We start from the raw sequence: 14,565 nt of genomic DNA on the forward strand, positions 1-14,565 counted from the left end.
AACCGCCCTCCTCAGTGCGATGCCACTGATCTCAAAAAAAGACTGGATCGAGCTTCTCCAGCCCAGCGTTGATTCCACATAGCAGCTTCCATCTTGAGACCTCGCTGTGTTGTATGAGACTAGAGAGCAATCATGTTGGTTTCAGTTCAACTTTCTTTTTCATAGCAAAATTCAAAGTAACCGTTGAAACAAAATCTTGCATCATTCGTAAGTGACGTCAAACCTTTTTGCCATGGTACTAAGCTTGTGTAACAAAGAATTCACTGTCCACTTATTTCCCTAGGTCGTTGTATCTTAGAATATTTTAGAATTTAATTGTTAATGCACCATTTTAGGCGCAGCACTTTGTGTGCACCGTTTAAACAAATGGCAGCCCAAAGCTTTAGGCGCGAAAGGTCTCAAGATTGAGAGGCTCGATCAGCTTCATTGTGCTGATGTAGGAGAACAATAGGTTAGTATATGAATATTTGAAGTATTGAGGTTCTTTCACGGCAATTAGGAAGCACCCAAAATAATAATGGAAAAAATGAATCACAAAACACATTGCAAGTAAAAAGAATCTAACCATCATGACTCAATGTCCTTCTTTACCATAACACTACTTTAATATGATTATTGGTCGTTCTTTTATTAATAATTAAGAGTGCCTGTTGAATCAAAAGTTTCCAAAACATTAATGCAGGTATCTTGTCTCTGAAGTAAAGGTAAAGCAAAGCTTCACCAGAACTACCAGTTTTAGTAAATTTGCGATTAAAGCGACAACAAAAAGTTGATCGGTGCTGAATTTAATCATTATAGGAAATTAAATATACCTATATACAAATATTATCAGTAAAGAAAGAGAGAGATCTGTCCCACAAAAACAATCACTTCCATGCTCACGAGACCATGTCACTTCAAATGGCATGTTTCACCACGTGAGCAGCTTCTACCACTGTCTGAGTTGGTTTGCTACGAACACGTGGGTCCATAACAGGCACCGCCATTCTGTAGGAACAAGAAGGAAATTATTTGGACCAGATGCCGCTGATTAAGATATAAAATTTCATCCAGAGTTCTTGTCAAACTCAATAGTTATCAACATCTAGACTTTTCCAGTATGTTTAGTCCTTTTGATGATAATTTAAAGTCTAGTTTCAAACCTATAAACCTTGTACCAGTGTCAGTGTTAAACGACACCCAGTATCAGTGTTAAACGAAATCTTGAAACCTTGGAATCTCAGTTCAATGCTATAAAGAGATAAATGTTGCTTAGTCATGTCTTCACCTTACGGAGTTGAAAACCAGAAATAGTAAACAAGTCAAAATAAATCAACAATTTTTGTGATGTACGAAATACTCAAAAGAGGGTAACGTGTGATCGGAAACGCTCAACAAATTTTAGTAGGCGCATTCATAATTTACAAAAACTAAAATCAATTCCGTTTTAGGAATGTCTAATAACTCCATGACATCCCTGTATGAATCTTGATTTTTTGCTAACAATCATCACACTATTTAGCTCCAAATCCTGATTCTTCAAACTATCTTAAGATTTACCACCTAATTTATTAAAGCACAACATATCGAAAAAGGTTTCCGTCCAGGTACTGCAGAAAATCTGGGAAACTCTACTCCTACTTCCTTCACTCAAAACTTTAAGGAGTGGCTGTAGTTCCACAATAAAACTTTGCAAAATAAAGTGGAGAAAACTAAATTTAAAGCTAGAAAAGTGGACTCACGATACATTCGAGCGATTGTTTACAACAAACAGTGGATTTGTCTGACTCAGTATTTCGTCATTGACTGAGATTCCTGAGAAAATAAGAGAAAGAAAATTAAGAATAGATGAATAATCTTAATAATCATATTTCATGTATAAAAAAAAAAAGATCATTATGGGTAAAGATTTAGGCAAATTCTGACATTGAAATATAGACGACTTACGAAGGCAATATACTGAAGGATCTTATCTAACAAACACTATAACGTTAGCATAACTGACAGGCGCTATATCTTCTGCTTCAAAGAATGCTTTAAAACGGGTGAATGTTTCCAATTTTTTTATCTAAAGAAAACATCGATCTTTTATATTCAAGATTCAATGCAAAACACTCCGGTGGTTGGCAATAATCGGTAAAATCGAATGAATGCCACTTACCATCCAAATACTGCTTCAACACCGAACGAAGTTGTTGGTTTTCGTTCTGTAGCGTTTGCATTTCTTTATCGAGTGCCATCTTGTCTAGCAATACCTGCACGAAGGATATCAATTCAAGTCACATATAGACTTAGACCGTATAACTGAAATGATCAAGGTAACATCAACAATTGTGCCCGAGAAAATCTTTTAGGATTTTGCCATTAATTTTCATTTCCTTTGCAAATTACAATATAACGGTCACGGAACCAAAGCGACGTGTACATGGCGATTGGTAGATTAAACTCAAAGACTGCAAACTGAGCCACAAAACACTGTAGGTTTCTATCTTTATAGGAATGTAAACTTGTAACCCCTTTTGCACCTGTTAATGGCACTTTTTCTTTGCTTCAAATCGTCATAAAATTATGATCCATAAAAATATGGATATTCTCACCTTGTTCATGCGTTTCCAGAAATTCTCTAAAGGCCTATACTCGTGCATGACCTGGAAAAGGCAAGTAGATTAATTTAATATGGAAACAATCATTATTGTTATTAAATATAGTTGCTACTATGAACTTCTGAAGAAAAAAAGAGAATTTTTCCAACATCAAGATGTACAAAGTGCGTCCTAAATTTACTATCCATATGCTGCTCATATATTTTTAAATATGATTTTCTAAAATGCACAACATATTCTTTTTAAGAACACGGACTGTCGAAATGACAAATACCTCAGCGAGCTTTTCTACAGTAGACTCCTCCACAGCGGTTTCAACATCATTTTCCTCCTCAGGGGAGAGAGACGACGCGTAAAATGGCAGAACCTATAACAGAGAAAAGTCGTCTGTTACCAAGAAATCTTTCGGTTGACTACGTTTCGTACTTTCTACAACCTATAAGATTGCCCTAGCACTAATTATGCAAAGTGAACTTGTTTACTGTGTTAAATGAAGTACTATAATAAAGTACACATTAATATTGAAGTACTATAAATCTTAGTGATAAGTCTTTGAGCTGAAGAATGGCAGTTGTTCAATATTTCTGCTTTTATGTAAAATCTTAAAATCTTGCAATAAAAATGATAGTTTCAATGAAGAAAGCATAAGAATAAACAAGAGGATTAAGCATTGCTATCAAAATGTCTGAATCAGCCACAAAATTCGTTTTTCTAAAATTCGTTTTTTTTCTAAAATTCGTTTTTTTCTCTCTAAAATTCGTTTTTCTAAAATTCATTTTTCTAAAATTCGTTTTTCTAAGATTCGATGATAGAGACCATTATAAAACTGTTATCAGAAAACTTTCGAGCAAGCATTAACTTAAAATAGACAATTATATGCATTTAGTTCGAAGTATAACCACCTGTGCTGTCTGAATTCAACCTGCCATGCCCACTTAACTATTGCCCGAAACGTTTTAATGTCAATGCAATTCTGACTTACTTCAAGGTTCTCTTTTGAACTTTTGAAGAAGAGACAAAGAGAAAGATTGAATGAATTGCCCAGAGGTAGGCACAACAATTGGTGGACTTGCCTTTTCTTCCTCCGTCTCTAGTTTTCTGCACATTTCTGCTTGCCTTAGAATTCTGTCACCCTTTTAAGGAAAAACAATTATAAGTTTAATTAACAGGTGTTCTATTCAATATAGATATGAGAATCGTTGCTACAAATGCAATAAGATTTTTACAGAATAGAGGCATGAGGTATTAGATTATTTAGATAGTGAACCTGATCTATGCAAAATAAGAACAACAAAGTAATAAGCCTTGTTAATGAAAACATTGCAGTTTCCTGAAAGACATAAAGAAAATTATATAAAAAAAGGCAATACAGCATATGCTGACAACTGGGCAGTGGAAGTTTCGAAAAAACCTCGGAAAATGTTATTTCAATTTGCAATTCACATTACAGCAATGATAATCTCGCTATTGGCAGCGGCGTTCAACTTCGTTGGAATTTACTTCTTGAGCAGAACAAATGACAAGAAATCAAATCAAATCCTAATCATAAAGCACATCGCGGCAGCTGACATTGTTAGCGCAATTGGATGGATCCTTGTTGACATTAATATCATCAAGAGTGGAACTATCAAAGTTGTCAATCAAATTATGACACCGATGTTCCGAGGATTATACTGTACGTGGTACTTTTTACTCTTTACTCTGACTTTAGACCGCTTCCTCGGAGTAAACTTCCCTTTATGGTACAGATGTACAGTCACAAAAAAGCACATAAAGACAGTTACCATAGCATCATGGTTGGTCGGTACTGTTATTGGCGTTATTAGTTGCATCGTCAATACAAAGTTAATCTTTCAGAATTATATTTGGCTGATTTTATCTGGTCTTTCTCTGTTTATATTTTCAATGACTTATTCGACCATCATTTATCGAATGAATCAAGGTCCCCCACCTGGAACTCAAAGACCAAAAAGCAGCAACAAAAAGATTATGCGGTTGGTTATATACATGAGCCTTGGTTTCCTACTATTTGAAGTTGTCCCAAATGTGGCCTTCGTGATCGTTAAATTTACTTTGAAGATCAATAGCGACATTATTAATGGGCTGATACTGTTGGTTTACAGATTCAATCAATTTGTTGATCCCTTTATATATGTCTTTATGCTTCCGGATGTAAAAAACATTGTGCATGAACGATTGAAGATATGCAAACGAAAACAAAACAAAACTACAGAAGAGAGCCAAGTAGAAGAAACAAATCAAGTGAAGATCGCAAGTCATGATAACAAGGGTTTTCAGGAAGAGACACAGTTATGAGAAGGAATTTCTTGGATTTTCAAGACATCTTTATCATTTCTGAGACATACCCCAACACCATTGCCACATATCAATGAATATTTATTCCAATACCCGCCAACTCAGATGCATTTCTTACCTTAGTCTCACGCCAGGGTAAACCATACATAGGCATCATTACTTCATATGCATTTTCAGTAACTAAGCTCGTTCAAGATTCAACAGAGGACATACTCTGATTGTTCAAGATTCAACCAAAGTGAAATATTGTGCAGAAAGCATTGTGCGAAATTTATTTGAACAACATTTAGTTTGCCATCTCTAAGGACCGTTTAAGATTGTCTATACAAAAGGAAATAGTCGATAATTTCTAACAACTGCAAAATTATCAATTATTGGTTGCCTTTGAAAAAACCAGCTAAATTTAAGATCACCAGGGAAAAACATTGTCTCACTTTCACTGTCATTCAAACATTAAATCGAGTAGAGCGGTGTTTCGACATTGAGGGTAAACAAATTGCAATTCGAAAGGAGTCAAAATTGCAACTTTATTTCAATTGATACTCGAATGCTGTTGTTTCGACGACTTTTTGATTGGGTAAATCTGCTTTGAAGGCATCTTAACAGGACACATTCTATTTCACCTGTTTCCTTACAACTCACTACTTTACAAAAATGGCGCAGCCACTTATTTACCTTTTCTTTCTTCTTGTCAAGCTCCTGCAAAGCGGAGTTGCTTTGTAGCGTCAGTTTGGTTAAGCGTGACCTAGAAATGTTGACATAGAGCACAAGTCTAAGTGTGGATAAATCTAACAGCGGTGTGAAAAAGGATCACTAAAAAACATCGAATTAATAATAGTAATGAATCGGTCTGCGGTTTACTGAGATACAAAACAAATATTTTCATAAGCAGACTGAATCAATCTCTGTAATCACAAGCAGAAATAAAATATTCGTTGGTGAACTTGCATGGAAGTAAGTGGGGGTAAAGAGATGAGACATCTAACAATGCTATAAAAAAAATTTTCGCACATGATTAATTGGAAAATGGCATCGATAATGAGCCATATGGTGACAACTTAATCACTAAATGCACATGATGCTATCTTCAAAAAATCATTTTGGCTATTTGAAGAACACTTTTCAACACGATTTTTAGTTAAAATGTGCATGTTAGAAAATTATAATCGAAAAAGTGCTGGTTAGGGACCGTATAGCACCTACCTTTGTTGATCCCTGAACCTGTTCATTTGATTTTTCAGTTCGTGGAACTTTGAAGCGATCGCCTCTCTTTCCTTGAAAATAGCACAGGACTTTGAATGTACGAGCAACACTAACATGGATGAATCAACGAGGGTTGAAAGGGGAATATGAAGGACAAAATCGAACTACATAAAAGTAGACGTGAATCCTTATAGAGTACTAATTGTATATGCACTATATACTATGGCGAAATATAAATAACTATCGAAAAAGACATCGCCGAATCCACAGAGACCGCAGAATACATTACGTAACAGGGAGGGAGGGGGGCTAACAATTGTGAAAGGGGCTAAACCCACTAAAATCGAAGAACGGGATACTTTTTGTATGGTTTAAGCATACTTTAGGAAAAAGTTTATAGGGCTGAGTACCTATCAGATCGATCTCTACGCGAGAGAGAATAACGAAAGTGGGACAAATTCCTATCAGGTACAACATTGGTTGTGTTTTGCAGTGGTGTTCTCTACGACCACTGCCTCAATCTCCCTGATCAATGCTTTACCAAGTAGATTTAAGCACATAATTATGGAGCTACAATGATAAATTTGTATGATCAACAGTACTCGTAGGTTTATAAAAGTATTTATTCAGTTGTTTTGGTAATTGGAAATCATAAACAGTATTTTTAGTTTGAGGGACAAATTCCAATTGGCTGAACTTGTTATTTTCGCAATTAGATTTGATTTATGTTTGGTATCGGCCAACACTAAGAATGATATAGTTAGTAGGTACAACTGTGCAAAGCAAGAAACATAACAGCGAAGTTATAAAAAAGTGAACCAAAGTGCACGTCACTTACCTCTTTGAGGTCCTTATTTCTCTCTTCGCACTCTTTGGCATTTTGCGACATTTTTGAACGAATTTGGGAGATTTTCTCCTACAAAGATGCACGATTAAAAAGGTTATGCACAAATATTTTTCACTGTAAAAGATCTCACGTTAACAGGTTCTCGAGCAAGAAAAAGCAAATAATTAGGTGAATATATTGTGTAATGCAAGGGTGTAAATGCAAGGGCTAAATATAAGTTGACACCTGTTAAGAGGATGTGAACTTTTACCAAATAGGAAAGAAGTATTGACTATTTCTAGTTGGAAATAGAGTAGCAAAGTTATGACGTGACAAAAAATATGTTTCTTTGAACCAAACCAAAATGACACTAATTACTAAGCAATCTTCAAATTTTTCAATAGCCAATCACCGGAAATCTGTAACAGATTTACCCGATTTTGCACATTTAAAGATAATTCACCGTGCTCTTTCAGGTCAGGTGAAACAAATTAATTAAAAATCCTAATTTGACGTCATCATTTTGCCTCTTATCGGCTGCCGCAAAAGAATTATAATTGAAAATCTTTAAACACAGCATATCTCAAGTCCTACTGGAGATTAAAAATATTTTTAGAAATTTTGAATGTTGATCCCATAACATGAAAGAGCATCGTGGAATATCTCTAAATATGACAAATTATTTCAAAGTGTTACGAATTGGAAGAGATATGAAATGATGAGCAGAGGCTGTTGCTCCATTAAACCCCAGTGACTATATAATGTTTATAAATAACTTTATGAACACAGCCAAAATAACAGGGATCCGTTAGCAATTTCAAATCTTTTACTAGCTGTATCTCACCCTGTTTTTGACTCTTGACCCGATTTTGTATATTTGAAAGTATTTCGTAAAGTTTTGAATGTCATGTGGTCAAATTCAAAAATATTTTAAAAATAGTTTTTTGTGATGTCACACTTAACAACTCTTTTGCTTGTAAGCTTGCTCAAATCTGGATGTAAAGACAAATGAAGCTTTTATTCAGTTCAAGTTTGTTTTGAGTTTGTTGTTGACGAACTGCGTTATCGAGAACAGATTCTTGCAAAATATACAGGTGCATTTGAAGGTTTTTGCTAATCTTTGAGCATAAAAGGCCTTTATACGTACAAAGGCAAGACGCAAAAAATATGCAAAAGTCATTCATTCTTGCCTGATTTATTACAATAACAGCCACTGCGGCAGGGAATATTGACACGACAGGAAGAACATGACAAGTAAAATTTTGTTAGCTGACCTCCAAAGCATCAAGATTTAATAAAGATTTTTGGGCAAAAAGTCTTGATTGCATCATATCTTCATATGGTCGGTCAAACATGCGTAGATTGACACACAACTTGCACAAATATTATCAACTTCCCCTTAGATATGATAATCATCAAGGGATATTTCTTGCCGTCCTTACGTTGTCAAAGTAGGTGCCGAATTTCACATTGTAAGCAAAATGTACAAATATACCAGAGAGGTCATTAAATAATACCTGGATTCTATGCAGTTTCCTCATTTGCAACTCAATCTCCTTTGCACTCTTTTCATCTTTAATTTTCAGGTTCTCAAATGCAACTTTTCTTTCTTCAGTAGTTTCATTATAATTCTTCAAGGCCTGTAGGAAAAAACTTCTGTCCATTACAACTTCTGTTATGCTTCAAGTTTACATTAGCATAACTATAAGATACTATGATATATTGAACTATAACAGCGATATCTCCTCCTTGCAAACCCTTCTGCAACAAGCTATTATGGCGCTGTTTATATAAAGGTTGGTACCACGAATCCCCATCCCCAACAATATCAGTTTTGCTTAGCCCTGAAAGTGGATCTCTCTCATTCTTCAAAACGGCCCATTCAGCTACAAATGCAGTTATTAAAATGTCAAATAATATGGGATAATGATTTAAGGGTTGTAATCACTTCCATCGAGGGCAGAAATACGATCTCTTAAAGAGCATGGAGAAGCTTTAAAAACGCGCGTATTATGCTAATAAAATACCTAATAAATTACCACTGAAATCTTACCGCTTGAAACTGCTTCCAGAGTTCCTCGACCTGACCTTCAAGTTGAATCCTAAGTGCGTGTTTTTCTTCAAGATTCTGTTTGAAAAAATATCAGGGCAACTAACAAACGGTTACTGTTTCTAGTTTATTAAATTTCAAAGCCTTTTATGTTCCTTAAAGCATAAAAAATCCAAAATTTCCATAGTTTTCAAGGGAAAATAACTGATATGCGAAGGAGACTTACAACGAACTTCACCCTTGACTGTAGGAACTCGCATTTTGATATCACTTTAGACAAGAAAAATGTTTTGACAAATTAGATAGCTAGGAACCAAGGGGTTTAGGCTTCAAAACGAGGAACTGGATCACCTTGAAAAGAGGCCATTTTTCAACGACATTCCTGAACTTCGCAACAGAATACATCATCACAGGTTATGTAAAATGCACAGTGAAGCAGGAGCGTGATTACTTTTAGAAGAGGGGGACCTGTTACAAAGTTCGGATAGAAGGGCGTGTTTCATTTTGGAGTGGTTGATTAAGGTTTTTTGAAATACTGGTGATGCTATTCATCATATCAATTTGGACAAAAACTGTAAAATAGAAGCTTAAGAATAACACAGATATTATCATAACTGATCCTAGAAAAAATTTGCCCTTGCCCTCTATCCATGATGCAACCAACCCAATATAAGACAGAAATGTTGACCGATTGATATAATGCTATATCCTAATAAAAATATCCTATCATGCAAGCTATTCTGCACGGGTCAAACAATGTGAATTTAATATCCATTTCTATTTGGAACATCAGCTAAGAGTTACCTTATTCTTTATCTCATCACGCAAACTCTGAAATTCCTGCTTTGCATCATTCTCCCTTTCCTCAAATTCGTGTTCCATGGCAAACATAATATCCATTATCTCATCTGTCTCAGCCTTGTGCTGCTTCAGTATCTTCTCTCTGAAGTCAGAGTTAAGAAAATAATGCAATAAAGATGAGCTACACTCTTTTTTATAAGAAACAGTAAATTTAAATTCAGGCTGACTGTTCTTAAAGGACGAGTGACACGCTTTTGGCGCCAAATTTTTTTTTCTTTTAACTTAAAGTATAATGCTGTATGAGAGTGTTGTTGAAATATTTTTCCTTTCTGATTTCATTTTCCCACTTAAAAACCCATTTGAAAATATGGCGGGAAATGAATCACGTGACACCGTGACGTAAATTGTGATAATTTGTTATTGCTGCTACTGGTATACAGTGCAATATTAACGTTTACAACACGATTGTAAACGAATACAGTTCGTCTGGACCTGTCGCGTCGTGTTTCGTAAACTCTCTATCAATTACAGGAAAATTCTGAGTTATCACAATGTACGTCATAGGGTCACGTGATACAAAGCTAAAACGCGCCCCCTGCGCCCCCTGATTAGAATTTTTTGTTCCAAACCAGGAAAAACTTACTTCTAAAAGATGATCTATAAGTTAATGAAAAGAAACGATAGGGTGAAAAGTGTGTCACTTGTCCTTTAATTTATTCGAAAATCTGAGGCTGGATTGTTCTTAATTTTTTCTTAAATTAATAGGGTGTATGTAGTATGATTGCTAGCTTTTTCGCTCTAGGGAGGTTTTCAGGCCAACAAAGTGGGTGAGACAACCTTCATTTACTGCGAAGTTCGAAAATTCACCGAAAAAGCCAAACTTTGCTAAAATCCTCGTTTAAGAGATAAAACGTTGTTCAAAATGCATTTTGAAGTAGCTCACTACCATTATGAAACATCAGACAAAATAAAGATAAACCTATTCGTGCAATAGTTATCTATTAAATTAACTGGATTTGCCCATTTTCAGGGACTAAAAATGAAGTTAAAAAGTGGGGGAGGGATTGATTTTATTTTTTCCAAAAAATGATAAATGTGGATTGCAACAGAAACCAACTTTATAAAAAACATGCTTATTCATGGATATTCTCAGAATGGTACATATTCATTAATCAGTAACTGCTAGCATGTCACAAAATTCAAGAGTCCAAGAGACAGAATCAAAAGTCCTTTTGTCCACGAACTGATCAGGATTTATCATCTTTCTATGCAGATAGATGCCAAAACCCAAATTAAAAGACAGCTATGCTTTAACAATGATTTTAAAATCACATTTTAACATTTGTTTTGGTCTCTCTGTATTGTTAAAGTAAATATTGACTATTTGCTAGATTTTAATTTAATTTGGGTATTTTAGTCTTTTACAAGCAGGCTGCTCCCTTTTCAGAACTTTTTATTTATTCTCACAAGAACACGTTTCTCATAAGAGAGAATATGGTAATTCATTGTAATCTCATCAGTGCTAAAAGAGGATGTGAAGTGGCTGTGACTGTGAAAGTTCCACAAATACGAAAAAACAGCCACAGTGAGAGCAATTTGGTGAACCGACTTATAAGAAGAACACAGAGGAACTGTTAGACATGCTGGGTTTACAGTGAAATCTACATACCTTTCTGTGTCAAATTCATTTTTGATGTGTTCTAACTCATTTTCAAACTCTGTTTCCAAAGTAACAAGTCTTTTTTCTTGAAAATCTAATTCAAATAAGGTGTAAGCTGTACTTATTTTGAAATAAAGCATAAAAACTAACTTCACTTTAAAAGGTTGGTCAAAAGCAAAAACAGAAAGTAATATATTCACACCTATTGTTGTCTCTTGTACTGACAATAAGTGAGAAAAAAAACCATTACAAAAATGACAAAACTTCTCGAGTTTCATGGTATAATAAAAGAAATTGAAAGAGCAAAATTAGAAAATCTTCTAGAACAAAATCTTTGATTACCTATAAGTTGATCGATATTCTGTATATGACTTCTTAGAGCAATCTGATACTGCTCTTCAGCTTCATCTGAATCTTTTACTAATGATTTCAGAATGGCATCTTTTCTATCAACAATTCTTTCAAACGTCTGGCTAAGGATTTCTATGTCTTTTTTCAAATCATGTGCTTTAGCTGAGAAGAGAAATGACATCATGTTACAACACCTTATGATGCCTTTTTAACATATTACTAGTAGGGTAATAACTCTTAAAGCTCTTTAGTTAAAAGCAATAGGCTAATGTCCTACTCTTTATATAAACAACATAATGATGCCCACCTAGCAAAATCCCTTTGCAAGGGCTATGCTTAGGTACTTATAAAAAAATAATCTATATTTTGATATTCATCTTTTGAAATCAAATTAATGAGAAAAAGCAAAAACTGTATTACATTTGTCACCACATGAATGATATGTTCTGAAAATAGAAAAAATGCACCTGTGCCAAAGAAAGAGCATAGTGGATTGTTGAGAAAGAGACAAATTTATTCCATTCCTTATGCATCTTATTTTGCTTCCCTTTGTGATGGATAATTATGAAAGTAAAAGTATGCAGCAAGAGGAGTACAGGGGACAGCTTCCTTGAACAATAATTAAATAGATTTTGCTACTGCCAGCATTTAATTACTCTTACCCATGTTCGCGTAAAACCACTGATAACAATAAAAGTCAAATTATATAGCAAAAATGTATTGCTACAGATTTTACAGTATGATTTTCTACAATTAATAATGTAGTGATAATACAATCAAGCAACTGCTCAAAAATGTTGATTTCTTGATGCCAAGTTACCTAATTCTACATACAAATTTTAGAATGTGCTACTTTCAAAAAGTTAATGCATCATGTAGTTGATATTGCGGTGATTGATAAGTGGCATTTTCCTTATACAAACTCAAAACAAAACAAAAAATGAGCATGATTTACTGTTTGAATGGTCCCTACCTTCCCTCATTATTACCCTCCATTGGTGTTGCAGTTTGCTAATATTAAACTTTGAACTTTTCTCTTCCTTTGCTAGCTTATCCTTCAAAAACTGGGTAAGCATATCTTCTTTTTTCCTTTTCATTTCTTCCTCAGCAAGAGCCTTTTTCTCCATTTGAAGAATTCTCTCCTCTTCCGTCATTCTTGCAAGTTTACCTTTAGCTGCTTTTTTCTTTGGAGCCATGATTGTTGATTATATGCTTTTGCCTAAGAAAAATAAAACAAAGACAAAATAATGATTTGTTGAGCAATGATTATCGTATGAGTGTCAGCAATGGTCAGCAATGGTTTGCAACAGTCTGTGTTGGTCTCTCGATGTTAATGGTAACACTTTCTTGTGGCTGTGAATGGCAAGAGTCGGGGAGTTGATCTGAGTTTAACTTTCCCAACTCTTACGACTCTTCAGATCAATGAAAACTGTCATGGAACACATGTCACTGATGTCACAGATCCACTTTTATTTAAGAAAATAGCCACATAGATGTAATTAACATAGGCACGTTATTAGGCACATGGTCACATGCTGTTGTTTTGCTGTCTAATATGGTAAGGTAGTTTATTTCTTTTTTAACTAACTAAAAGCCAGTAACAGACTAATTGCTTTGCAGTCAAAATAAAAATTTAGCAATTTTTTGCTGCTAATTCAAAAAAAGTATATGTACTTTACAAACTAAAGACATCAAAAAATCAAGAGATACAGTATTTCAGCATTGGAGCTGATGCAAAAAGCCTTTTTGTAAGTGTGCAAAATTAGAATTGTAGACAGCACTAATATATGCAAGCAATATCTGGCAGGCACGGCAAACTTTCTTGTCTGGCTTGGCAATTCAAGGTTGGTTGCAAAATCCTTGAGTTTGGGAAAGATTTGACCAATGGTGACAGTGGTCAGTTGTTGTATAGTTTTATAATAAATAACAATGATTGACCCTCCCCCCTCCCCCTCAAAATGTATTAAATGGTGTGTTTTTAGAAAGTGTTTATATATAGCAAGAAATATATACCAGTATCTTCAATACAGTTTTAGAAAATGATGCAGAAGAAAAATGCCTTTAATAACAGGCTTCTAAATTAGTTTTCATTCATAATTTTACACACTTGGCTGCATTAGCTCTGTTACTTTTGATTGCAATATTTCTCAATATCAACAACATTGAAAAGTTGAGCAATGCAACCAGAAGCTTTCAAAAATCATAAAAAATAGCTTTATGGTTACTGCTCTTACCTATAACTTACTGGCATTAAAGCTAAATATCATAGCAAGGTCTTTTCAAGTTATTTTGTCTTCGATCGTGCGTAGAACATATAAAAACATATTGTACATATTGCACTGACATACTTGTCATCAATAACTTAGGCCAAAGACCAGTGGTTATGCTTGAGAAACTAATATGCACAGATATAACAAAGATAGCGAGTCATCACATAGTACAGTTGGTACAAAGCGAATTAAAGGTCAAATTAGAACAATATTTACCCTTTAACACCGTATTTTCTCAAAGCTTGGTGCAAAGAAACAAATTTGTCTCTTTTCAAAACCTTTCGCTAAATGTAATTTTCCATAGCAACAAGAGTAGCCTCTCGTAGGTACTTAGCCTCTTTCCAGTTGGCGGTGACGCAACGGGGATGCACCACCGAGTGGGGTTCTCCCAGTGATAGATATTGAAAAATAGTGTTGACAAAACAGATTTTTCAGTAATTTTTTAAAACAAAGGATTGTTGGACCAAAATCACAATGTCATTCTATTACAGGGGCGCCGGAGCCAT

General features: G+C 34.7%; 1 protein-coding gene across 1 annotated transcript; it reads right to left on the minus strand.

Moving 5' to 3' along the window:
* Positions 1-780: 780 nt before the first annotated feature.
* LOC135683942 (dynein regulatory complex subunit 2) lies at positions 781-14,401 on the minus strand. The gene is made up of 16 exons (XM_065199351.2): positions 14,276-14,401; positions 12,763-13,008; positions 11,781-11,951; positions 11,448-11,532; positions 9,782-9,920; positions 8,981-9,055; positions 8,445-8,567; positions 6,940-7,017; positions 6,102-6,172; positions 5,574-5,643; positions 3,656-3,715; positions 2,857-2,949; positions 2,577-2,627; positions 2,141-2,234; positions 1,722-1,794; positions 781-987 (listed from the first exon to the last, which is right to left on the minus strand). Exons 2-16 carry the CDS (start codon positions 12,983-12,985, stop codon positions 897-899), a joined length of 1,497 nt encoding a protein of 498 aa, XP_065055423.2. The 5' UTR covers positions 12,986-13,008; positions 14,276-14,401; the 3' UTR covers positions 781-896.
* Positions 14,402-14,565: the final 164 nt, after the last annotated feature.

The sequence above is a fragment of the Rhopilema esculentum genome, chromosome 7, assembly GCF_057945365.1.
Source record: "Rhopilema esculentum isolate cy_ngs chromosome 7, ASM5794536v1, whole genome shotgun sequence".
Classification (NCBI taxonomy): Eukaryota; Metazoa; Cnidaria; class Scyphozoa; order Rhizostomeae; family Rhizostomatidae; genus Rhopilema; species Rhopilema esculentum.